Source organism: Brachyhypopomus gauderio, chromosome 12 (genome assembly GCF_052324685.1).
Source record: "Brachyhypopomus gauderio isolate BG-103 chromosome 12, BGAUD_0.2, whole genome shotgun sequence".
NCBI lineage: Eukaryota > Metazoa > Chordata > Actinopteri > Gymnotiformes > Hypopomidae > Brachyhypopomus > Brachyhypopomus gauderio.
Window position 1 is genome coordinate 15161374 of NC_135222.1, and position 27896 is coordinate 15189269.

General features: G+C 39.4%; 2 protein-coding genes across 11 annotated transcripts in view; one reads left to right on the forward strand and one right to left on the reverse strand.

Moving 5' to 3' along the window:
* The window catches only part of LOC143527889 (globoside alpha-1,3-N-acetylgalactosaminyltransferase 1-like), a 204937-nt gene that overhangs the window by 29757 nt on the left and 147284 nt on the right, over window positions 1–27896 (forward strand). For 6 of the 8 annotated variants that reach the window (XM_077023255.1, XM_077023254.1, XM_077023252.1 and 3 more), the window contains 7 exons: window positions 2265–2323; window positions 3874–3944; window positions 5436–5471; window positions 5670–5723; window positions 9240–9269; window positions 9461–9595; window positions 10470–14950. In XM_077023255.1, coding sequence (XP_076879370.1) covers window positions 3895–3944; window positions 5436–5471; window positions 5670–5723; window positions 9240–9269; window positions 9461–9595; window positions 10470–11154 — 990 coding nt within the window. In that variant the 5' untranslated portion in view covers window positions 2265–2323; window positions 3874–3894 and the 3' untranslated portion in view covers window positions 11155–14950. Of the gene's footprint in view, window positions 1–657; window positions 748–2264; window positions 2324–3873; window positions 3945–5435; window positions 5472–5669; window positions 5724–9239; window positions 9270–9460; window positions 9596–10469; window positions 14951–27896 lie in introns of those variants that run through there. The other 2 variants (XM_077023256.1, XR_013134302.1) reach the window with 2 other exon arrangements.
* LOC143527884 (NACHT, LRR and PYD domains-containing protein 3-like) overlaps window positions 19684–27896 on the reverse strand; it is a 35991-nt gene continuing 27778 nt past the window's right edge. For 2 of the 3 annotated variants that reach the window (XM_077023239.1, XM_077023238.1), the window contains 3 exons: window positions 23379–23540; window positions 20999–21045; window positions 19684–20865 (listed from right to left, as the gene is read on the reverse strand). In XM_077023239.1, coding sequence (XP_076879354.1) covers window positions 20324–20865; window positions 20999–21045; window positions 23379–23540 — 751 coding nt within the window. In that variant the 3' untranslated portion in view covers window positions 19684–20323. Of the gene's footprint in view, window positions 20866–20998; window positions 21046–23378; window positions 23541–25360; window positions 27263–27896 lie in introns of those variants that run through there. The other variant, XM_077023240.1, reaches the window with a different exon arrangement.

Genomic DNA, 27896 nt, shown 5'->3' on the forward strand with positions numbered 1-27896 from the left:
CTGGGATTTTTCCTCACCGTTCTTGTGATCATTTTGACCCCACGGGCTGAGATCTTGCGTGGAGCCCCAGATCGAGGGAGATTAGTAGTGGTCTTGTAGGTCTTCCATTTTCTGATTATTGCTCCCACAGTAGATTTCTTCACACCAAGCTGCTTGCCTATTGCAGATTCAGTCTTCCCAGCCTGGTGCAGGTCTACAATTCGGTTTCTGGAGTCCTCCGACAGCTCTTTCGTCTTCACCATAGTGGAGTTTGGAGTGTGACTGTTTAAGGTTGTGGGCAGGTGTCTTTTATACTGTTAACGACTTCAAATAGGTGCCATTAATACAGGTAATGAGTGGGGGAAAGAGGAGCCTCTTAAAAAAGAAGTTACAGGTCTGTGACAGCCAGAAATCTTGCTTGTTTGTAGGTGACCAAATACTTATTTTCCACCATTATTTGCAAATAAATTCTTTAAAAGTCAGACAAAATGATTTTCTCAATTTTTTTTCACATTTTGTCTCTCATAGTTGAGGTCTACCTATGATGTCATTTACAGGCCTCTCTCATATTTTTAAGTGGGAGAACTTGCACAATTGGTGACTGACTAAATACTTATTTTCCCCACTGTAGGTGCCTTGCTCAAGGGCACCTCAGCCAGGGCCTGTCTGGGAATCGAACCCACGACCCTCTGGTCACAAGACCAGTTCCCTAACCGCCAGACCATGACTGCCAGGCCATGTAATGGACTACGTTAACACACTTGTAAGGTGAGGTCCGGGGCTGTATCGTGACATTTAGCAGTAATTACTAAATAACATTCTTTTAATTTGATGAAAATGTATTTCTGAAAGCTCAATGCCCTTTTAAAATGGCTTAAACTCTTTTTGTCCTAGTGAGATTGTATCAGGGTGGCATATCATTGCTGTTCTTTATTCTGTCACTTAACAACACTCTGTACATGCTCAGATATGCAGGTGTGTCTACAGATGGTCATACTCCGAGGCTTGTCAGAACGGTGTTCTAAATGTGGTTATACCTGTATTACCAAGAGGAAAAAAAAAATCTCTGCATGGCCTTGGTGAATTCTCCCAGTCCGCCGATCTGAAGCACTATCTCTCATCACTCGGGTTAGCTTGTGTCCCCCACTTCGCCCCCAAAAAATAGCACTCTACCTGGTAATCCTTGGACTCCAAAAATAAAAAAAATAAATTGCAGTCTCTAAAGTCTTGTGGTTAGGCTAAACACTCTTATTCATTTATGTTTTCTACATGACAGAAACATGATGGTCAAGAGGTTCACAGCACACACTAAGTGATCTCTGAGTCTATCGGCCTGCATACCCCAATGCTGAAATGGCACAAGGGCTACACTTAAAACAACAATACAACTGACAATGTACTTTAAAATTTAAGTAGAATGCATATAAAGATATTAGAGTACATTTATTCAGTGTCACTGTCCTGGAAAATAAATACTGTAAATGTATTTAAATATAGTGCAGATCAAAGAAATAACTATAATATCCACACTCCCCTCTCCACTGACATTTTTTCAGTAACTGAGGGGCTTTAAAGGAGAAGGTTTTGCCTCTCGCAGGAATTAAGAGAAGCCCTGCATGTTGAGAGCACAGCAGGGTTATGGAATGGAATGAGTTAATTCAGATTTTGCTGTAGCAGTATACTTGTTGAATGACATCAGGGGGGGCAATAGGCAAAAGACCTATAAAAAATATTATACTGACATTCACACACAGACATGTTGAACACACCTAGCTAAACTGTGGTTATCATATTTATTTTATTGCTTATTTTACTGTATGGAGACTTGTATAATCTATATACATTTATTTTAAGTAATTATAGTGCTGTGGACTATTTTACTGTGTCTACTTCCCAGTTTCATTGTTGTCTGCTTATGTGATATTGCGTGATGTCAGCATAGCACCATGTGATGGAGAAACTACATTTCAGTTCATCAGCAAAACTGAGACTGACTTCAAGTGTTTGGACCCTAAAGCTGCCATTATCATGTTAACAAATCATAATGTACACTGGTACACAGGCAGGGCTATATTTGTGTAAACATATATGTTAGACAGTCTCATTCAGCTCCAGGTATGAAGGTGTCATGCACTGTGAGAAAAATCTGATCGAGCTGGTTTTCTTTTTCTAAAGAGATTATTAATGTATTTTCCAAATGTACTTAATCGTCAGAAGCATTAGTAGTCGGTTGGATTTTAATTTAATGTTGGTTACACAATCTGTGTTTGTTTCCCCTACCTCAGAACTAATATCCTGATGAACTCCTGACTGAACCCAGAGAATTACCTGACGCATATTCCAGGTATTTGATCTATACTTTTCAGTATTTTTTAGTGTTTATTAATGTAGTGTTTACACAAATGCACTAAGCCTTGGTACTGCGGAAAAGTGTAACCCTAGAGAAAGAAGACTATGAATAGTTTTAGTTAAATATATCTGAATTTGATTAAATAAGGTGAAAGAAAGAAATCAACACAGTTTTAAAGGTTGCTAAACCAGAGAGGTTTATGAATGGAAATTGTTAATGTCTTTTACTGTTTAAAATGAAGTTTATTTTAAGTAACTAAATGAAAAATGCATGTGAACTCGAAAGATGAATGTCTTGAAATATTTAACAAGAAAAGTGAAACATGTCTCAATTGTCAAAGGGTGAAAATAGAGAATTATTACTAATTCATTTACAATATGAAACCAAATGGAATCAGAATTGTTTTGTTTAGCCATGTCAGGGTGAGTACCTATAACTTACTAAACAAACCATACAGGTCCACAGTGTAGTCAAATATTTAAATACTGAATAAGGAAAATAATTAAAAAAACGTGAGGCTTAAAGGAGAATACCACATAGTGACATACACATGCACAGTAGGGGTGACCTGCAATAGTCGCTGATTCGACTATAGTCAACTATACCCCCTAGTCGACTATGAACGTCATAGACGAATGTACCATTCTAACTGCATGGGGGTGCCCAAGGATGCAGCTAAGCATTAGTTGTTACATGAAATGTCTTTGTTTTCGTTATATATATATATATATATATATATATATATATATATATATATATATATATATATATATATATATATATCCTATATATATGTAATGGCTAGTCAAGATATGTGAGTTTAAACTGGACTTTTTGCATTTTGCTTATTCTGTACCTTTTCTGGGAGATGTGTTTCATTACTATATGATAAAGCACTTCAAATGACCTGTTTGTCAAGGAAGGAAATAACTTGTTGCCACTTGAAAATCCTGAGTTGCTCATCCAAAGCTTGGTGGAAGAAACAGATGCAGAAATAACACATGAAACAATAGCTTCAGACTGTAACGAGGTCGAATCACGAGGCTCGTTGGGATCCGTGTGCAGGTTTTAATAAAGGAGGGCGAATCTAGAAAAAACGTAGTGGTACAATAGCAAAGGTCAAAAATCCAAATATCCAAAATAATTCAGAGGCAATAGAAGGTCTAGGCAAAGACAAGGTCGATAGAACAAGGCAGAGATCATACACTAAGAAACGGAATCAGAATAAACGCTCGGTATGCAAACTCAGAAGGAATGGCAATACTTCACAGTGTGCATGAGGACTGGGCAGGTTTAAGTATGCATGTCAATCATACTAATGGAAAACAGCTGGGCTGTCTAGAACTCTGGAGAGTTGGACCTCTGGTGGCAAGAATTGGGAGTGCAGGACCTGACACAGATGAGCAAGAGACATGTTGTCTGGAAGTTTGTTCCCTACCAGAGGTCATGGCCTGTGTTCCCAGGAAACATGTGATGTCATATTTTTTAATATGCCTCTATGAATATGAGTAAAATCACTTGATGTACTTGTTCCTTTATTGCAGGACTGAAGCAAATTCTTTGCCATGAAAATTCACCTGTTTGTACTGATGTTGGTGGGATGTGTGGTGGTTTGGTATGTAACTGCAGCGTTAATGATTCCATCATACCATTTGTTAAATTAATTTTTTTTTCCAAAAGACTCCTAAAGGTATGCTATTGATATCATACACAGTTATGGTATCAAGAACAGAAATAATATCAATTATTTTCAAAACCCATCCAGTTTATTTCTGACCGTAGTAAACCATAAGCTGAGGCAGGACTCTCAAGTGCTGACATGAGTGAATGTTTTTCTGGGCATAGAGTCAGAAAGCCAAAAGATTCAGATAAAGCCAGGTGATTCACATAAAGGCAAAAGAATCAAATTAATCCAGAAGTTTTAGATAAAGATACAAAACTAGAATATATGATAACAGAAAGGAGGAACAACTCTGAGAAAAAATAGAACACAATAAAGAAACTCATTTGGATCCCATAATGGTTTGTTGGTTCGTTTTTGTTAGTATTTTATTATATATTATTAAGCTGTAACACTGATAGCAAGGTGGACACAAATGCTGAGAGGAGATTAATTAAGGTCAAATCCACAGAGTCTTAGAAAAAACGAAGGCAATACAAAGGCTGGAACATAACTGACCGGTGACAGGGAATTGAAAACAGAGCATAAATAGAGTCATGAGGGAACAAACAAGGAATAAGGAGAACAATAATGAGGGGGCGTGACTAAAAACCAAACAAAAAGTATGACAGATAGCTAGGGAAAGGGGACAATCAGGGGAGGGGACAATGTTTGTTTTAACACTATATAACAGCTCTGTGTAAATGTTTAAATGTAGCTCTTTACAGATCGTTGTTCAATATCTAATCTGTGTTTAATGTTTACAGTATTTTCATCCTTGTTGTGATGCTGGTGCATTGTGGAACAATATTTAAGGTGTACACATATGCTGAGAAGAGTGAGATTTATTCAGGGCAAATCCATAATAAGAGTTATCAGAATGGTCCAGGGTTATAACAGGAGAGCAGTCAGAAACAGACACTTGTCCAAAATGAAGACTTTTGTGTGGCATAATGAAAAAGAAAAAGAAAATAAAGAAAGTATTAAACATGAAATGAAACCAAAGAACAAACAAACCAGGAAGAAGACACTAGAACACTCGAGATATCATAACCAATTTGATGATTGCATTGAGTAATGTAATCATCATGAAACAACAATCGATCCAAAATCTCATATGGAATAACCGGTAATGACCAAGACAAAACATGGGTTATATAAACACTGAGGATAATGAGCAAAAAAACAATGGCATATGTTGTGGTATCAAATGACAAGCATGAACAACCATATGAAAACACAAGCGCATTGAAAACAAAATATAAGCATGTGGAAAAGCAAAACAAAAGACATGATTGACAGCTGGGGGCGGGGCCAGACGTGACACTTGTGTTGTAATAATGCAGTTTCATTTAGTGTTGTAATGATGCAGTTTCATTTAGTGTCTATCTGTCTGAATCAATATATGTTACATTTCAGTTAGAATTCATCTGTTCTGATTGTCAGGTTCCTTTACTTAGGATTCACCCCTGACTGGATGAGGTAAGTGATAAATGATACCAGACACAATGTCAGTACATACACCTGTTTTAATATGCATTCTTTGTAATTAGAGTCCAATGCTAAGAGCCCATGCACATACAAACATATAAATTGTGTGTGTGTGTGTGTGAGAGAGAGAGAGAGAAAGAAAGAAAGAAATGCAGAGAGATTGAGCATCATTAACTGCTATGTTTTCAGCCTGAATGTCCAACTGGAGAAACACATGCTAGCACACTCAAGGAACTGTGACATGTAAGTACTTATGTTAAGAACACACAGTGGAATTGATCTGTGTGGCACATGTCACACTCAGGGTGTTCAGACATGGTAGCTTCAGTTAAATTATAATGAACCCTAATGTGATTGCTGTTAGTGCAGTTCGTTTCAAAACGTGTGAATGCTTCCAAATTACAATCCGGATTCCAAAAAAGTTGTGACACTAAACTAATTGTGAATAAAAACTGAATGCAATGATGTGGAGGTGCAATCATCTAATATTTTATTCAGAATAGAACAAAAATCACAGATCAAAAGTTAAAACTGAGAGAATGTATCATTTTAAGGGAAAATATGTTGTTTCAAAATTTCATGGCGTCAACAAATCCCAAAAAAGTTGGGACAAAGCCATTTTTGCCACTGTGTGGCATCCCACTTCTTCTGTGGATCATGTCTGATACAGGCCTCTAAATGTTCAATCATCTTGGGCCTTCTTTGTCGCACCTTCCTCTTTATGATGTGCCAAATGTTCTCTATAGGTGAAAGATCTGGACTGCAGGCTGGACATTTCAGTACCCGGATCCTTCTCAAATCAAATCAAATCAAATCAAATATATTTGTATAGCGCTTTTCACAACACATGTTGTCACAAAGCACTTTATGTGATTGCTGCAGAATGTGGTCTGGCATTATCTTGTTGAAAAATGCAGGGTCTTCCCTGAAAGAGATGATGTCTAGATGGGAGCATATGTTGTTCTAGAACCTGAACACAGTTCTCTGCATTAATGGTGCCTTTCCAGACATGCAAACTGCCCATGCCAAAAGCACTCATGCAACCCCATACCATCAGTGATGCAGGCTTCTGAACGGAGCATTGATAACAACTTGGGTTATCCTTGTCCTCTCTGGTCCGGATGACATGGCCTCCCAGTGTTCCATAAAGAACTTCAAATCGTGACTCATCTGACCACAGAACAGTCTTCCATCTTGCCACACTCCATTTTAAATTACCCTGGCCCAGTGCAAACGTCTGAGCTTGTGGAGCTTGCTTAGAAATGGGTTCCTCTTTGCACTGTAAAAGTTTCAGCTGGCAACGGCAGATGGCACTGTGGATTGTGTTCACGATCACGATTGATGATGATAACTTAAAATCCTCTTGGCTTCAGAGAGACACTTACACTCTGAGAAGCTTTTTTTATACCCATTCAAGCTGTCAATTGACCTAATTAGTGTTAATTTGTCTTCCAGCTCTTCGTTATATGCTCAGTTTCCTTTTTCCAGCCACTTATTGCAACTTTTTTTGGATTTGTTGACACTGTGAAATTTTGAATTAACATATTTTTCCTTTTTCCATGTTACATTAACTCAGATTAAACTTTTGATCTGTCATCTATGCTCTATTACAAATAAAATTTAAATAAAAATCTCCACATCATTGCATTCAGTTTTTATTCACAATTTGTTTAGTGACCCAACTTTTTTGGATTTCAGTTTGTATATAAGTGGACTGAGACTGCCTGAACAGGTCGGTCTAGGTTTATTTCAAAATGAATTCTGGTGTTCTGTCACATTTGTGACGTTGCAGGCAGGGTGACGGACGAGGCACGGAGTCCAAGGTTACAGCACAACGACACTTTATTGTCAGACACGAAAAAGCGGATACAGCGCACGTTTAACATTAAGACATGAAACGTTGACAGACTCAAAGAAAGACGAGCATGGGACACTGCGCGAACGCACACTAAATAGACAGACCACATAATCCCCGCGTGATGACGAGACGAGCCACAGGTGAAACTGATTAACACACAGACACAACCACACCCACGAAGATACACAGACGTAGACGACTAGACATAGACAACATAAACACACGACCAAAGGGGAGGGGTCAGGGGCTGTACCGTAACAACATTCTTTTGAAGTATGAACACAATATAAACCAAATGCATGTAAATGAACCAAACACAGGTTATGATGTCACAACATGGGCCACGAAATCAGAGGTGTCAATTCCAGGTTCAAAAAGTAAAAGTCCTCACCAGGATTTTGCTCAAGCTTGCTAGATTTTCTAATTAGTGCAATCCAGGTAAAATTAGTGGAATCAATACAATCCAGGAAGCCTGAGCAAAATCCTGGTGAGGACTTTTATTTTCTGAACCTGGAATTGACACCTCTGCACAACATGCACCGTGAGAATAGAGAGCACAATGTAAACAAAAAAAAAAAAAAAAGAAATAATAATTCTGGTGTACTGTAAAATGCCTCATTAACATTTGGAATTTCTTGTGCTGTTTTGACATTCTTATTATTTATCCATTTTGTTGCCTTTTCTTGTGTTTCCAGATAAATCACCAAATATACACAACTCTGATATGTATAGTAAAACCAATGTGGTGCATTTACCACTGGCTTGAAATATATTGGTCAGAAATGGGCAGGGCCGACACAAGCCTTTAAGGGGCTCTAAGCAGAATTTCATTTAGGGGGCTGCCATACCACCACCTCAGCACCAAATGCTTACGTAATTAATAGGCTCATCATGATATCTTGGTGCTCCCTCTCGTGGCATGGGGGCCCTAATGGCCATGTAATTTGAGTAATTCAACTTCATAAATGGGTCATAGTTTTGTTTTACTTATGGTTCAACTGTAAATTTGTGAGTGTGAATGCTATGCAAACAATGATTTTCCTGTTTCGTTGGGACCAATAGAACCAATCTACAAGCATAAACACATGATCAAAGTTCTGTACCAAATTAGCTTTTAAAAAAAATCCTTTACCATAAAGCGTGGCCAGTGTTGGCCAGGCAAACAAACACTTACAAACAAATGTACACACATACTACACATAGGACAGCCTGGGGGAGGTGCCAGTCTAGTTTTTGTCATGGCAAAAGGAGTTCAATTGTACTCAATGCTTCCTTCTCTCTCTATTTAACAGTGAGGAAAGTTAACATATTTGCAAAATGAATTACACTAGTGTGGTGTGGAATGAAGTCCAGAGAGAGATGATGTAGCCTCTGTTGGAGACCTAAACTTGTCGTGAACAAACAGAAGTGTGTAAAGAAGGAGAACTCCCCTGTGATGATGCCAAATGAGCAGAAGTATATTCTAAAAATAGAAGGCTAGAGACTTTTAAACATAGGAGCAGCGTCACAATTCACAAGCAACAACTAACATCAGCACAACACACAATTAAGTACACAGAAGACAATGAGTAACACCTGCAGCACATTACCAAAAAGAAGAGACACACACATAACTCTAGCGAACACACACATATGGAGCACACACGAATGTACATATATGGACATGGATGAACATAACCACACAGACAGGCCCACAAAGGCAGGGGTCCAGGGCTGTACCGTGGAATCCTCACCTCTTAAAATCAAATGTAACCATTTTCCTTAAATGAAATATTGATTCATTAGTAACCTTTGTAATTAGTTTTGCATTATCTTATTTACATTTGCGTACAACCTCGTGAAAGAGCTGCTTATTGGTTTTTCATTTTGTGCATAATTGCATTTGTTTGGTTTTGCTTTAGGCCTTTGTACAGTCCAAGTTTTCTTGAGGGGTAAGTAAAGCATATACATCAGTGGTTCTCTTACTGATAAGATTATTTTCAATAATTCCCATAAGAAGTGTGTGTAAGTACAGGATTGGGCACATGGTTGTGTTTGCACACTTTTAAGATTCAACAACCAGATTCACCAGATTTAAGATTCATCAACCAGTCTCTTTGTATGGGTGTTTCTTGGCCATTAGCCGTAAGGACGTTGTTACAGTGACACCATGGCTGGCTCCAGTTGTGTGGGAAGGCACGTTTGACACAAATCTTCTTGATGCCATCTATAAACCAAAGAACATCACTGTGGCTACCACTGTGTTTGCTGTGGGCAAGTATGTGATCACCACATTTTAATATGTAAAGCAGAACAGAGCTAACATTCTTTATGAAGTTATATTTCATAAGTAATATTTTAACTTCCTGGTTAAACATTAGCCAAAACATGACATGAAAAAGATGTCTGGCCAGATTCCTGGAGAAATATTAGTGTAAGTTTGTCTCGGTAGCTAAAAATGTTAAAATTCAGACAGCAAAATTGCATAATAAAAGCCTGAAGAAATGAAAGAGGTTGTGAATTTATACAATTAAAACACATTGAAATATTTTTTTATTCCTTTCTCTACCTTTCTCTTATGTGTCTTGTATGTCCCCACATTTGATTGCTATCAGATATTTCTAGTTTCTGTTGATCTGTGTATTTAAACCCATGGTACATCAGACTCACTGCGTATTAATTGAATATGAAGTCTTTTTTTAATAACTGCAAGACTAAAGCATAGCTAGTTAGGTTTCCCAATTATTTGTTTTTTATTGTAATGCTTTTGAAAACCAGGAGATCACAAACTTACCCAAACATGCTTGTGTGACTAGAGTAGTCATAATCAGGGAAGTCAGCTGATGAAGTGCCCCTGAAGCACGTTGGACCTGTTTTCTTTTGGCTTAATTTGAGAAGAGAAAATACTACCATGTGATTATTTTTCCCAGTGTTTGTGCATGTACTATGTGAGATCCAGTTGAAGACTGAAGAACATACTGTAACTCTAATAGGACAAAAATATATGATTCCAAAATTAAGTCTATTTTTAGCAATCAGCATTAAAACAGCAATGTTGGCTTTGCAAATAATGAGGCTAAATTTACTAAAGCTTTGTGCTGACTGTTCATTGAATTAATGTAAACTATAAATTTTTTATCTCATCACACTAGATACGTGCAATTCCTGAAGGACTTCCTGGAGTCAGCAGAGAGCTACTTTATGCTGGGTTACCGTGTGCATTATTACGTCTTCACAGATCAGCCAGAGGCAGTTCCTATGGTAACACTGGGTTCTGAACGTAGATTGACTAATATTAAAATCCCAGGCTCCAACCGCTGGCAGGAGATCTCTCTACGCAGGATGGAGATAATTGAGAATCTCATTGAGACCCAACTAATCAATCAATCTGATTACATGTTTTGCCTCGATGTTGACACAAAATTTTATGGTCACTGGGGGGCGGAGACTCTGAGTCGCCTTGTTGCCGCTGTACATTTCGGCTTCTTTCGTGCGTCACGTGACGGTTTCACATACGAGCGGCGCCATGAGTCCCAGGCCTACATCCCATATGGAGAGGGGGATTATTATTATGGTGGGGCAATGATTGGAGGGCTTGTGGAAGAGGTGTATAAAGTCACTAAAACCTGCCGTATGTGGCTGGAAATTGACAAGGCTAATTCCATTGAGGCAGTGTGGCAAGAGGAGTCCCATCTGAACAAGTACTTTCTTTACAACAAACCTACCAAGTTGTTATCACCTGAGTACCTGTGGCAGGGCACATATCACACTGATGAGGTGAAAGTAATTCGTTACTCACATGTGTGGAAAGATGCTAGTCAGGTGCGGCCAAACTAACCTTGCAAATATCTGTCTGTCTGTCTATCTAAGGATAGGGATCAAAATTATGATTAGGGTTATGATATAGAGATGAAAACCTGGGTTACAGTCTGGATATAAGGATGAAAACCAATGTGCTTATGATGAATGGCTGCAATTTTTGACAAGAAGGTGATAGAGACTTTCAGAAAAAAAGGGTACTCTTTCCAATTATGCCATCACCAAGTCTCTCTGATGCATGAAAGTGGCAAAAAACAATTGTAAACAAGTGAGAACATTCAGTAACTTTTAGAAGGCTTTCTCCAACATAGTTTAAGCACTTAAACAATGCACCCTCAAACTTAAAATAAATAAATAAAACACACCCTCAAAAAAGAAATAGATAAAAATAATTTGGTGCCCTTTTTAATAAAATGGAAAACAAATACAATTTAACAATTGTTGCATGTTGCGTACTGACAGTCACGCTGTCTACATTCTGATTAAGAACAGGGCTCCCCTCACTTTAGCCTAAATTCACTTTTCAAACCTGGAATACAAAGCAACATTAAAATTCGTCAGGTAAATGTTCCTTCCCCTGTTTTTGAGGGGTGTTTCTTTATACTACCACATATTGTTTCGGACGCCTCCACCCATAGTTGCCAGGTTCGCGGTTTTCACACCAAATTGGGCTTGTTTGAAAATCCAGCCGCGAGTAAAAATTTTGAGGTCGCGGGGTGCGGTTTTTTGGGCTACTTTTGAGTTGGGCTACCGTGGGAGTTACAAGTCAACACTAAGAATGGATCGCGATATAATACTTAATTTGTCTCCATTTTACACACTCGCCACCGCCACCCTGCCCCCCCGTCGACAACTTTGGGCTAGTTTAGGCTTCTGAAGGGCGGGTTTTACACTGATTTTGTGCGGGATATTTTTGTAGGACCTGGCAACCCTGCGGTGTGCGGAGCCGCGCTCTACGGTCACTCGCGAAAGTATAAACCATTGAAGTGGGTTCGGTAACCGAGGCAGAAACTGCTTAATCCAAAATATCCCGCGGAGGGAAACTTTATTCACAACGCAACTGAATAGTACTCTTCGCTCTCTCCCTCTATCGGTTTCAAACACACCTTACAGCAAGGACTTGTTTGGTCTACGTCTGACTGTGCGTTCACACCGAAAGCGATAAAATCGCTCTCCGTCGCCGAGTCGCCAGCATCGCGTCGCGTGGGGTCCAACATCGCCGGCATGCAGCACGTGACAGATATGCAAATCACATTTTTAAAGCAGGACGCAGTATTTATTTTAATCTATTGATGACAGGACACACGATTATAAAGGAGTGCGTGTATAAAACATAGTGTGTGTATAAAACACATATAGTATATAAACCAAAAATATTTATGTAATTTTTTTACTTTTTACCCCAGACCCGAAGATCAAACAGGAATAAAAAAATCATAACCAATAATAGGGTATATGCTAATTTATTGCAGATGTTTTTTAACAAATGAACAGTATTCCCTCCAAAAATAAACATTTTGTACTGTAAATAAACATTGACACCTCGTAAAGTGCGGGACATCCAGAGACAGCCACTATCAATCTCTCCTCCATTTTGCAATCGGAACAAATAATCAGTAGGAACCAAAGTCAGAGGTGCGGTTTCGGAGTAGGGTGCAAATATACTTTCTGATTGGTAGTCGCCGCCGCGCGTCACTGCTCATTTGCATAAAGTTGAGCCGAGCTCAACTTGTTTGCGTCGCTCAATTCGCGTCGCGTTGCTCACGGTCGCGTCGCTCACGGTCGCGTCGCGTTGCTGGCTGTCGCTCACTCTCATTGAAAATGAATGACTTCCCGTCGCCGTGTCGCTCTCGTCGCTTTCGGTGTGAACGCACAGTGACGCCGCAAAACCGAACCAACTCCAGATCACGGAGCTAGTTGCTCTTTTCTTGGGCACAAGCTCTGCCGTCATGTTTATGTGTGTGTTATGGAACAGCTCCGGACCCTTCCCTGTGGGCATGCCGCTACGTTGTCTGCGTGTCGTTATGTCCATGTTTGTACTTCCGTGGGCGTGGGTTGTCTGTGAGCGTGTTCGTTTGTTACACCTGTGCCTTGTCTCGAGGTCACGTGGGTCTGTGTAATTCACCTATTTAATGTGCGTTCGCGCATCGTCTTGTGCTCGTCTTTGTCTAAAGTTTCGTGTCTGTGTGAGTGTGGGAATCGCCACGTTCATCCTCCGCACGGAGCTCACATCATTGTCCATTAAAAGTGTTGTCTGTTCACCGCAAGACGTTCGTCGTGCCTCCTCCTTCCAGCACCACAGCGTCACAGTGTGTGTGTGTGTGTGTTGAGGGTGGATGGGTGGGAGGTGCTAAACTCACTGAACTACGGGAGCCTACAGTGCAGCGTCGGTGGTAAAAATTTAAACTCAGAAAATCCATTTTCTTAAAAACACATCATCCTTAACTGTAAATTCGAATTAATAGATAATATTGATTAATCGCCCAGCTCTACTCTCAGCATGTTCAAGGCTCAATTAGTTTTTCTCAATTGCCAAGACACATGCATCTATTTCTCCAAATTGTAATCACAAAACCCAATTCACACACTAAATTCACAAAAAGTCTGACTCTGACTACGGAACCAAACTTTTGTCTCAAAACAGTTCAAGCAGTGCTCCAAACCAAACAATGTTGTCAAATCAGGCTTTGTTTCAATCAAAATGAAAAACAGCACTTAAGAGTTATTACACACAACACCGAAAAAAGGAAGCTGTAAAAATAATCTTTATTTTCCAAAAAGGAAAATGCTGTTTCAAAACAAAACTCTTGTTTAGCAAATATGAGTAATTATGTACTGTGTAAAAATATATATATTATATATTTCACACTGTGTGATTGCATTGTTCTGATGGGCCATGTCATCAATGAGGGTCTCTTGGCTTCAACATAGACGTCCTCTCCTCCTGTCTTTAAGGAGTTTTTCCTTGCCACTGTCGCCTTTGGCTTGCTCACTGGGGGCTAGGACCCGGCACTTGTAAAGCTGCTTTGTGACAACAACTGTTGTAAAAAGCGCTATATAAATAAAATTTGATTGATTGATTGATTGATACTACAAAAGTACACACCATTACAAAATAGTACAGCAGCACTAAGCCTACAAATGTTTTAGGAAATTCATGTAATGAAACACCTTTTTACAGATCTGTATTGAGTCATACTATAAGCATGTATGAAATGAATACACCAATTACCAGGTCTCCTCTTTGAATGTTCGGACTATGGTAGACATGGTGAATCTACTCAGGTTGGGCTGAACTCGAAGTCCTGCTTCCCTCATAGTCAATCAATGGACAAGAATGTGGTCAATGATGGTTGCACGTAACTCAACTGAAATTATCATTCTTTGTCATGTCACTCCTCTTATTCCTCCTCTTCCATCTTACTCTTACCCTTACTCTGCCTCTCTGACTGTTTCTATCCATAGTGAAATTTTTACAACCAGGCCTCCTTGCACTTATATTGGTTTCTTCACATCATTTGTCATATGTGTGATCAATTTAGAGTGGCTGTATTTAAGTTGTAAGACAAGTGCTTTATTTGAGTTTCACTTTTGCTACCTGTGCTTACCATTATGCAAAAAACACAGTGCAATATGTGTTTTAGTGGGTGAAAATGTGTTTGCAAACTGTGTCTTAATAGGTGAAAAGTGCTTAAGGTTTTGCCAAAAGGGTGAACCTGTTGTGACTAACTAGGTGAAATGTGCTTATGGTTCTGCCAAATGGGCAACAATTTCAATAAATGGGTTTAGGGCACCAACAATTTGCTTCAGTGAACAGAGTTTTGTGTTTATTTGCAACTGACAAAAACTTTAAAAACCCATCTATTTACTCAACATTTTCTCACAATGTCTTCAACTTAGATCTGTTCTATGGGATTTCTGTTTTTCTTTGTGTTTTTGTTGTTTTTTTTGTTGATTCTTTTTTGTATTTCTCTGTAAAGCGTCCTTGGGTACTTTGAAAGGCGCTATATAAGTGGAAATAATAATTATTAATATTACTTCAAGGGTCTGTATGCAAAGAAACAATAAACGGTCAATGAAGACAACATGTACAGAGAGTGTTTTCTATACAGGCGAGCTGTCGGCAGACACACTCATGCATTGAAGCCTACATCTCCCACCTTCTCTCAGCTTGTAACCCACAAACTGAGTTACTATTCTTTTTAAAGACAATGTACACAGTTCCCTTCAGACTAGGGGAATGCAATAACATTTAACACACATAAAATATCATTGATACAAATCAGTCCCACCAGGATTTCGCGGGCCTTTTTTTGTGATTGTTGCGAGCTAAAATGTTTGATGTTGCGGGTGTTTTTAAAAAAAATTGAGATGGAAGTTGCGGTATGTTTTTGCTTTTTTGTGAGTTCATTGCAATAGGGAGTAAATGTTGTATGGTTGCCTCTATTTAGTAGTCCATTTTAATTATCTATTTACCTATTGTTGAGGGCTTTAAACTTCTATCAACCACTATAGCCCAGCACGTTCATTTGATGGGAAGGAGATAGCAAGAACAACCATACCAAAATTATAGCAATACCAAAAAGGCATTTATTAAAACAGAGATATCTCTGGGGATCTCACATCCTAACATTTACATCAGAGAGACCCAACAAGTGTTTGTACATGCCGTCTTTATATATGATTTCTCCGCCCCCAAACGCTCAGCTCTTCCATACCTTGAACTTGAACTTTCCGTCTCTTAAAAGACTATGAAAAATCACTTAGAGTGGATGGGCTGGTGCTAGAAATGTTAAACTTGTTGGAAATACATGTATGAACCCATCGTTGTGAAACAATAAAACACTGAAAACAAAAAAAAAACAGTTTATCCCCGCTTTCATGTAGTGTACCGGGATACTGTTTTTCTCGATCTTTTAGCCGTTATTTTCGTCGCTCATGCTGCTTTCAGTCTGGTCCTCGTGAACGTATATAAGGAAGTAAGTTGGGAGTTTGTTGACGTCACATCAAGACGACATCAGTGATTGGTCAAATTTGCGGGAAAGTTGCGGTGACTGGCTGAAGTTGCAACACCGCCCTGAATTTGCGGGGTTTGCTTGAAGTTGTGTTGAAGTTGCAAATCGGAACATCGCGACTTTCTGGAGGGTCTGACAAATACCCAACTAACAGTGTTACATGCACACACTACAACTAGCATTTGTTAGGCAACAATAGATGGATAGAAACTGTTAGTCAGTCTTGTAGTCCTGGACTTCACACTCCTGTATCGCCTGCCTGAGGGTAAGAGTGTGAAGAGCAGGGCTCTCAAGTCTCACGCATTGAGCGTGTGACACACGCATTTGACCGTCTTCACACGCTCACACGCCACACTTCCGATTTCACACGGCGAGAAAAAAAATCTAGTTTATTTACCTCCGATCCATATCTATGTCGCCCTCCACTGGCGATCAATCCCCCACCCCGCTCAACAACTTAGGTTCGCCACCAACCCCCCCCCGCTCAACAACTCACGTTCGCCACCCCCACGTCAACAACTCTCACACTCTGACAGTGCTGGGTGTGTGTGCTGTGCTTATTGATGTTGTGGGACCTCCTGATCACTCAAAAGTACAATAGAGTATAAATGTTCTGTAGTGATGTGAATGTCCTGAGATGGACTGGGCAGTTTTGATGACATGCTGGGGAGCTTTTCTGTCCTGCGCAGTGCAGTTTCCACACCAGACCGTGATGGAGCTGGTAAGAACACTCTAGATCAGACATACTCAACTGGCGGACCTAGGTCCGGATGCGGACCCAAACACAATGTCATTCAGACCGACAGAGTTGGTCAGTGATGAGTTATGAGTTATATTTTTGGCAAACAGAAATAAACACTGGCATGCTCTAAACTGGAAAAGAAATGAAAGGTGGATTCAGAAAACCGAGAGTTTAAGGTGGGAGCTATCCCCATAACACCGAGGTGGGAACCAGAAAAATAAATCAAACACAAGAATCATATCAAGCGTCAAAAACTGTGTAAGGTCAGCAACCCAGCAAGAGCGCATGACTGAAGCACCACTGCGAGTGGCATGGGTCTTAGGCAAGCACAAAAAACCATTCACTGACGCCAAAGTTGTCAAAGAAAGTATGAACGAGATAGCGGCCGCTCTGTATGAGGGAACCAACCCTGGAGGGAACCCAATTTAAAGATGACATCACTCAAAAAATAAGCCAAATATCCCTCTCTGATTCAACTGCAGCGAGACGAACCGAAATGCTTGCCAATGATTTTCTGCACCAAATGAAAACTGCGGTGAAAAATGCTAGTTGCATTTCATTGGCTTTGGACGAATCCACTGACAATACAGATAATGCCCAACTTATGGTGTTTGTCAGATTTTTTGATGCAGAAAAGGGGAAATTATGTCATAATCTTCAGAAATTCTGTCAACAGTGTTGAAGCTCATTAACTTTTTGAGGATGTCCTCTGCTTTGCAGCATCGCCTGCTATGGTCATTCCTCACAGAGGTGGATGCAGAATTTGATAATTTACTTCTCCACAATAATTTCAGATGGCTTAGTAAGGGAAAGGAGTTAGAAACATTTCTACTGAATCAGACCAGTCCCAAGCAGGGCTGGACTGGGACAAAAAATCAGCCCTGGCATTTTTGGTTTAGACCGGCCCCTCATAATTAGTGGAGAACAACCGACTTGTAATTTATGTATGTGGGGTACGACAGCTCAGTTCTAATTCTTCAGGTTAAAGGTGCTCCCTCCTTTAAACAGCTATAACATGTATTTGTATCCAGCTACAAACAAAGCTGCTTTATGAATTCATGCAACACAAACATGTCTTAAAAGCATTTGACACCGTTTTACTCTTATTCAGTGTGGGCATATCTTTTGCTAATTTTACTTTTAGATTTTTTTACACTTACTGTAGTCATGCTTAAATTGCATAGCTTTTATACATTTATAAGTTTTAAAATCTATAATTTTACTTGTTTGAGTGCTTTTTAAAACATGTTGAACCACAGCATAGATGCTACAAATTCAAACGTCTATGCAGCCTTTCAACACACCTAAATATCTAAAATGCTATGATGGCCTAAAATGGACTCTTGCTGCTTATCCAATACTTCTCAGTCTTGACCATTTGCTATTTTATCAGAATAAGGGCGCGTGGCTGCAGGATTTTGGGAAGTATGCAAATACCTATTAGTATTGATACTAATCAATCGCCATTGCTCATCATTCTCATGTAATAAAGTCCCTGTTTTATCCTAACATTACTATCTGGTACCACACTTTCCTGTTCAGTCTGTCCCTAGGTTTCTCTTTCACAAGCCTGCATCTCTGACTGCTGCTCTCCATCTGCTGCTGCTGTCTTCACCTACAGAGGACGCGGAGGCTACAGCAGCGAACATGTCTGTGATTTTTACACATTTTGTAGCATCTACATTGAGTCTTCAATTTCCTCTCGCGTAACTTCTCTGCACCCCCTTTCTGCCACTTCTGTTGCTCCATGCTGCCTCTCCTTTAACGACATGCTCAACACTGAATGTAGCGTGAGTTACAGCGGACCACGCAAAGAAAGGGTGGGGCCGCTTTCGTCCTAAATCCTGATTGGTTCAGTCTACAGTCTATATTGAAGATGGGCCAATGGGCCGCCCCCTCTAAATTGTGGGCCGGTCTCTTAGAAAAAAAAGGCCATCTGCCCCTGAGGACTGTCAGCTCACCGGGCAAATGCCCGGTATGCCAGATTACCAGTCCAACCCTGGTCCCAAGGCTAAACCATTTGTAGAATTTCTCCTAAACAATGAAAATATGGAAATTGCTGCATTTCTGACAGACATCACTTACTACCTCAATAATTTGAATTTGAAGCTCCAGGGTAAAAATAACACTGTGTGCAGCCCAGTGGGGAACCGTCAGGGCCCTCTACGCCCTCTCAGAGGGCTTAAAATATTCTTAAAACATAAATATATATATAATTTATTCAATTTTTTTATCTACAGTTTGACAATCAACATCTAAACAATTACAAAAATATAAGCAAATAAATTATTCACCCGTGTCTGTTCAATCTGTGTTGGAAGGTGAGGGGTTAACTGGAAGCCTGTGAGTCTGTGCCTCCGCCTATCAGGACTGTGATGCCCGCTGTTCGTTTACAGAGGGCCTGGCAGTTATAATTCAGCGCAATACCAGTTTCAAATGACAGTAAAATTGACCAATCATATATTCCCTCTTAGTGGGCGGGCTTAACTGAATGATAATTTCTGCCCGCTGTGGCGACGCTAGCTGGTGTTAGCGTACCACCGCTAGGTAGTTTCGATTCAGGTTTTTGATGCCCTCGTGTGCGTCGTTTACATATTCCGCTTCCGAGGAACATGGAGCTGTGAACCTTATTTTGTTGGAACCTTGTTTTGCTTAAGAAGTTATCTAGTACAGATATTATTGTTTATTGCATTTCTAAAGCTGTACTGTCGTCTAAGTTTTTAAATGTATTTATTTATTGCAGTTAATTTGGAAAGGAACACAAATTTTCGGGACGGACCCAGGTTTAATGGTCATGGTTTGCTACTGAGACAAGATAAGAAAAAAGCTATTCCTTTATTAATCCCTCACTGGGAACATTCAGTGTTTACAGCAGCAGAGAGACACAAGTGCACTCAGTAGTAAATTCTAAGAAAAAGAGAAGCAATAAACAATATAAAATAAAAAATGAACAACAATGAAGAGTTTTCAGATGATTTACAATAATCAAAAAATAATTCCTTGCTATGAAAACTATGTTTTATTACAAAAACCCCATTTGCACCGCATTTCAGTCCATAAAATGACTTATTAACACAATTTCTGTGATTTTCTCATAACCTCAGTGAGAAATGTTAATCAGGTAGAGGCAGCTGATATCACTCTCTCATGCTGATTAAATTCTAATAGCAGACTGGTTGCTTCAAAGGTGGCTGGTGCTTGAAAGTATTGTCTTCTTCTGTTACCCATGGTTATCTCCAAGGAAACATTGTTTTTCATATTTTTACTTGGTTACATTAGTTCTAATAAAGGCCTTATGTACATTTTAGACATATATACAGTGTTCTTCACTAAAAACACTTTACGAAGCACTTGATTCTTCTTGCTCAAACACATGTCTACACATGTGTTTGTAGAGGAGTGTGTGTAGGTTGATTTTGGACACAAGAAGTTATTCTATCTTACACAGACATACTGAGGATTCACAATCACAAATCCAAAACCCTGCATAGAGGGGCTCAGTGAATGTGGAGTTGAATGTGTGTAAGAGGGTCAGTGTGGGTGTGTGAGAGGAAATGCTGTAGAAGGATAGAATGCCAGCTGGCCAGTCCAGATACACCCCTACTCTGTTGGACCTGGAGGAGGGGGCTGATATGGCCGTGCATGTTTCATTATGCCAAACAGAGAATCTGTTATGAGAGCTGAAGAGCATCCAGGACTTTATATTCCGTCCAAAGCCACTGTGTCTACCGCCTCCTTTCCTCTGGATACCTTTATATGTCACTGCAATAGCAGCCCTCTCCCCAGTCCACTCAGCCTCCCAGTAACAGTGTCCACACAGACTCTCTTTACAAAGAACCTGCTGCCAGGCATCAAACCTCTCTGGATAATCAGGATATGACTTCCTCTCCACACAAGTCACCTTTCTGTTCCCCTCAGACAGTGAGAGCCTAGCGTGTGCTGTGTCTGGGTCCAGCGTCAACTCCCATGCATCTGCACACAAGTAGAGACATTAGAGGAGAGGACAGAAACACAGTCCATGTGTGTATTCACGAGTCCATGACATTTAACACTGACTGTATTCATGTGTATGTTCATAACATTTAACAAACTGAATGCTGCTCACATTTCCTTGGGCCCGGGTTGATTCTGATCTTCCCTGCATGCTTCATTCTAAAGGAAATAAATAAAAGACACACAAACTCATTTAAGGTACCCATAAAAAAATCAACCATCGAGCCTTCAGTATAGTAGTAGGAAAGGGTTGTACTGGTTTGTATTGACATTTAATATCAGTGTTAAGACAATGAGGACCTCAAAGAGGGCATTTCATTGTATGAGATGGAACTGAAAGTCACTCTATGCTGGGTAGAATCATGACATACACACACACACAGGAACAACAGCTCAGCACATATAAAATGTCTAATTTATTAATTAAATTCCTCTTGGTCTCTCTGTTTTATTTCTCACTCACACGCAAACATCATTTGTTCACATATGTGAAGAAGTAAAGCAAACTAATGTTGGGGACACTCCAAACTGAGACTGAAGAACAAACACTAACTAATGTTGAGGACTCTGCAAACTGAGACCGAAGAACAAACACTAATTAATGCTGGGACCATAACAAACAAGCACTGAAGTAGAGGTCTGCACTCCCGCAGTAATCCCGCGGGACCCGACAGAATATCTTGCGGCGCGGGACAGAATTTAATTGTTATTGGCGGGAGCGGGAGTTGAATTAGTCCAGGCGATGCGGGAGCGGGACCACATATACATGTAGAAAAATCCCGCAAATTAATAGTCTAGAAAATTATAATAATAACAATGCAATGATTTCCATGCATAAGGAACAGGACGAAAACAACTAATCATTCAGTAAGTAAGCAATAAACTAATTCAAAATATTGGCTAAGCAACTGATCACGTGAACATGAAGTGGGCGTCATTTTGTCAATTTGATACAGAAATGGCAGAGACTGTAGTAGACGGTCAACCAGTTTCAGCTGTGGAAAATTCAATTAAAACAGGCGAATACCCCACAATTAAGCCAACTTGTAACGATCTGCGAAGCGCAGAACAGGGAGGCGGACACAAACGCTGAGGAGAGCGAGATTTATTCAAGGAAATTCCGTAATCAGGGTCGTAATAACTGGCGCAGGTCATATTGGGAGGGCAGTCCATACACGAAATGTACAAAGGCATGATACAAACACGGGAAACAACAAGGCTGACTAATAACGGGAGAACAGGCAAAACACACGGAAGACAAATAACACGGAGGCGCAAACTTACGAGCAGGCATAAACAAAGGCAACGAACAGGTTGGAACAAAAAGACCAATACGGACATGGGAGACACAGGGACTTTTATACACAGAACTAAACTAGGGACAGGTGATGACAATGACACAGGGGCATGGTAACAAACGAGGAATCATCAAAACCAACGAGCAGGGCGGGACCAACAGGCAGGGAACACGGACATGAGGGAACCCAGAGTGACAGCTACGAGAGGGGGCGTTGCCCAACGTGACACAACTACAGGAAAGTGATGTATGGAAGTCATATTCCGTTGTAATTATTGGAGAGGGAAATCGGCTTGTTGTGACTGATATCAGAAAGTGTTGGTGTACGTCACCTGACGGCATGTGTTTGGACTGTGGTAAGAAATGGGACAGCGCGATCCATCGTTATATTGCTGTTTTAATAAATACATAAGAAAATTTCAAGTACTAAATCTAATTAATTCAATTCATATTAGGATTGCGGGCGTGGGCGACAGAAATGTGTATGTGGCGGGCGGGTGCGGGATTAAAACAATCGATTTTTTGGCCGGTGCGGGCAGGAGCGGGACTAAAACAAACAGGTGCGGGCGGTAGCGGGATTAAAACAAGCAATTTTTTGGCGGGAGCGGGCGGGAGCGGCTCTAAAACAAGCGGGAGCAGGCGGGAGCGGGATTAAAAAAGCAGTCCCGTGCAGACCTCTACACTGAAGAACACTACCTCTAATTGACACTTGGTGGCAGCAAACAGCAGTTCAATTAAATCCCTCAGCTCAATCTAATCCCAACCACTAGAAAAGAATGGTGTAAGCATACTACTGCCATTAATGGTCTAAAACAGTTTCAAAACTCTGCCTCTATCACACACACAATACACACGGGAAAAGAATAACATAAGACACACAAACACAATAATAATACACACAAACACAATAACAGTAGACACAAACAATACACACAGACACAATAACACAATACACACACACACACAATAACACAATACACACAAATACAATAACCTGACAAAGTTTGCACAGACTCCCTTCAGTCTATTTTTGTTATTATTCTTGTTCCTTCTTAAATATTTTGTTTGTTTATTACTGATTTTACTGAATTTTAGCCAGATTCCTACAATTCTGTCAGGGCAAATAGAGGAGAACTGATTTGAATTAACATCTAGGAGAAAAAAACCAGAGAGAGTTCTACACAGGTCTACATACCTGAGGTTGGAACGATCCTCCAGTCTAGCAGAGAGCAGCTTCACTCCCAACTCTCCTGGGTGGTTGTAGGTCAGATCCAGTTCTTTCAGGTGTGAGGGATTTGAGTCCAGAGCTGAAGCCAGAGAAGAACAGCCTTTGTCTGTTATCATACAACCTGACAATCTGCAGGAAGGAGGAAAAAGGAGGGAAAATATGTCATGTCCAGTGCAGAGATACATGTCCAGTGCAGCCAACATGGGACAGCTAAAAAGGCCGAAATGAAAGATTCACCATGGGTTTTAAAATAAACAAAGTTTAGTCTCATATACATTCCTCACCTATGAATTTATAACATCAAATGCCCCTCAACATTAATAAAGGTCTAATAATAATCTAATAATAATCTAATAATAATCCACATTAAGTTCTATAACAACAGTGCTATACACTTTTATATCCAATAATAACCTAAGCAGAAGTTCTGTAGTGTGTGCTCAACACAGCAGCTTGTTTATTCATTCATGTCTCATGTCTTTATTTCCAAAGACAAAACTTAGAAGCTACTAATGGTGGTGGAAGCTTTTTGCTATTTCTTAAACAACTGACACAGACAGGGCGGTTCCCCCATTCTTCGGTCATGATTTTACAGCAACAAACTCCTATCTAAAATGTTAATAATTAAAAAATAAACACCAAATTATCACAGCAATATTTATTTATTGTAGCCTATGCCAGTGTTTGTCATCAACAATTCATATGTTGGCATTGACATATCACTCTATATTACACTAAGAAATGCCTTCTTCAAAAGCACATCTTATGAGTACTGTCATGTCCACACAGCAAGCTTGCATGCCAATTCCAACCAACTCCATTTGTCTACAGGCATGGCAGGGTACTGGCAGTGTAATATAGGCAGTGTAACATGGCAGTTTTTTAGTACAATCTGGAGAATAATTAATTTGCAGACTTTTCAATGTATAGCTATAAATGCAAAATAGTGTTAGAAAGTATTTTAAAGATTGATATATATTGGACTTTTCGGATATTCAAGGTGAATTAGACATTGAGTTTGTGTGTGTGTGTGTGTGTGTGAGTGTGTGTGTGTTGACATTAGTGTGGCTCAATAATGTGATTAAAGTATTATGCATACTGATGAAATTGTGGACAAATAATGTTTTACTGATTGCTGTATCATGTCACATTTCCCAATGACGGTGTAGTGGAATCAGCCTGCTCATTTCTTTGGGACTAATTGTCCCTCTCCCACTCTTCAACAACTGTCCAAGTTTAATAGAAATTGGGGACACTCCCAGTTCCATTATGTCTAGTACCCACCATAAATAAGGACGGAAGCCTGAAACACAGCAACACTTTTTAGAATGGTCCTTTTAAACACTGGCAAGACTGAAATTTCAGGATCTCCAGGACAGGATTTTCACAAGGCAAACCAGACACTGACTAGCCCATTTTATACATTTCATACGCATTTCATGCTTACTTCATTGCACTAAAGAATAAACAATGCATTTGCGGTCCGTGTAGTGCGATGGCAAATTCACAGAATTCACAGAATCTTGCTGCAGAGAAAACAAATATACATTTGGAATCCACCTCGCTACAAACTTAAAATTTAGAAGTTATTTGTTTTTACTATCCAAGTGTAATCTAAAATTAAGTAAAAAACGAAATTGATCAGTACAAATTATATATATTCTATCCGTATCTAGATATTTAGACAGAATCAAATGTAGTCATTGTATGTATGTTATTTCTGCGATTCTGCTGTTATGAAACAGCACTAATTTACAGGTAGAATGTATATATATAATTTGCACTGCTACATAGAGAGGAAACACCATAAAATAATCTCAGAAATATCATAAAAATTATATATATTCTATCTGTATTTAGAGAAAATCAAATGTAGTCATTGTATATGTTATGTGTTATTCTGCTTTTATAAAACAGCACTACTTATATAAGAATTCTAACCATATCTATTTAGTTTTTTTTTTTTTTTAACCTAATTCCAGATTGTACTTTGATAGTATATAACAGAGGTGGGACCAAGTCAGTGTTTTGCAAGTCTCAAGTAAGTCCAAGTCTTTATCCTCAAGTCCCGAGTCAAGTCTCAAGCAAAGACAGTCAACTCAAGTCAAGTCTCGAGTCAAGACAAGCAACCGTCAAGTCAAGTCCCAAGTCTGAAACTTGGAATTTCAAGTCCTTTCGAGTCTTTTTTTTTTTACAGGCACCAACGCTTTACGAATGCTACGCTGATGCGTTTCTTTACTCGTTTTGTTGGTGTCCGCCAGCCAAAAGATGACAGATCATTTACATTTTATCTTCTCTTAATTACATAAATGTACTTAAACAAGAATGTTTCGTTACATCAATTTACACGAAAATAGCAAGCTTCATCGTAAGCAAGATGCTGTCATTATGAATGGTTATTCTAAAGGCTAATATTGTTACCTGGAGATTCAGTGGGGTCACATATTCTGATGGCTACCGTCAGAATTGGTGACCCCAGTTAAAAAGGCTCACCTGTACATCCCATTCATGATTTCTTTGTTGGCTGCAATGGTGAGGGGATGGTAAATCTTGTTTAAGTACATTTATGTAATTAAGAGACGATAAATGTAAATATAAACATCTGTCATATTTTGGCTCGTGGACACCAACAAAACGAGTAAAGAAAGTGCATCAGCGTAGTTTACATAGCATTCGTAAAGCGTTTGTGCCTCTGAACAGAAACTGTGAAATAGCGCCCCCTGTGGTCACAAAACTCGACGGTCACAGAATCTGGTGTAACGCCGGTCTGCGTCAGAAGGACGGAAATGAAATTAATGGGGCGCACTTTATAAATATTAATATGCGTTTTAAAATTTAGATTTGGGGTAAAAAAAAAATCAAGTCTTTGCAAGTAAACAGGTTCAAGTCCAATTCAAGTCCCAAGTTATTGGTGTAAAAGTCCAAGTCAAGTCTAAGTCTCTGAATATTTTTTCAAGTCAAGTCAAAAGTCTTAATATTAATGACTCGAGTCTGACTCGAGTCCAAGTCATGTGACTCGAGTCCCCACCTCTGGTATATAACAATTAAATTTGATTAGAGACTGACTGACTATTCAACCATTCATACTTATATTCATCCATCTGATATAAAGAAATGGAAATGCGGTAGTATCGGTTAGCGTGTGATTAGCGGGTATCGATATGCATGTCATTAGCGCCTTTGCATCTGCCGACGTGAAGGTCCACAATTTACACTTGTTGAAGATGGGTGGGGTGTGGTCTTCTCCCAGCTGGGATAAAAACGGACACACAAACACAGATGAATCATTTCAAGTATTGTGGATAATACATTTACAAGTATTATGATTACAGTTAGTTTTAATATATAAAATATTTAATAAATATTTTGTGTTGGATTATTAGGACATACATTTTGTGCTTTTGTTCATGTATTACACCTTACGCCGTAAGGCGGCCATGATGAACCAGATCGTTTGCATACACGTCAATTTCTTCATGTAATGTACACGATACTTAACAGTAGCTGCCACTATTCATAACTGTTTATATGTGAACAAAATTTAAAATAATGATATTCTATATATAGAATATATATAGAATATCATATATATGATATAAACCTATAAATATGTTTTAGTTGCAGAGCTTTCTGCGTTTGATCGACATAGAGATGCTGAGGACAATCACACACTGCATGGTCCATGAAGCCCACAGAGCAGATCAGAGCTGGAAACTGTCTGTCAACGAGTTGATGGCTTTCATCGCAGTGCTTTTTCTGCGGGCAATACTCTGCCCGGTTGGAGCCATTGCCGATTGTTGGTCTAAGAATTATGCTGTGCCCGCAATCAAGGACACGATGTTGCATGACCGCTACAAAGAAATCATGCATGTCATTACTTTGCTGGTAACAAATGTGTGAAATGTAGTTTTTGATCACTGCAAGTATTTTACTTTTTTAATATTATTAGGCTTTTTAAGCTTTCGTGGGCCACACGACGCTACAGGACACATTTGGCACGCGGGCCTTGAGTATGACACCTGTGATTTAGAGTATCTGTTACATAGTCATGAATACATTTTTGGATTTTGGGTACAGTCACAGTCAAGTTTGCTCAAAAGTGGAATAATTCAAAGGTAGACAGACCTCAAACTGATCAGACCTCAAACCAACCCAAAATTATCTTCAACCCAAAACTTTCTCCTTACCATAACCATATTGCTAATTTCAAGACAAAAGCTAATAATAACCATCATCCTGCCCTTAACCTTGACTCTAATCCTAATCATGACCTTAACATCATTCAGTTGAATTCATCAGAGCACTCTGATGGCATTAGTTAAAATAATTATTTGTAACTTTGTGGGTGGTTTTCCAATTCAGTTGATCAGTTGTTACACTCTGACTACTTGAGACAAAAATAAAATCAAATAAACTTAGTACAAATTATTATTTAAATATTATTCTGCTACAATGGCGATTTCATGTTGAGCACAAAGAGTAAAT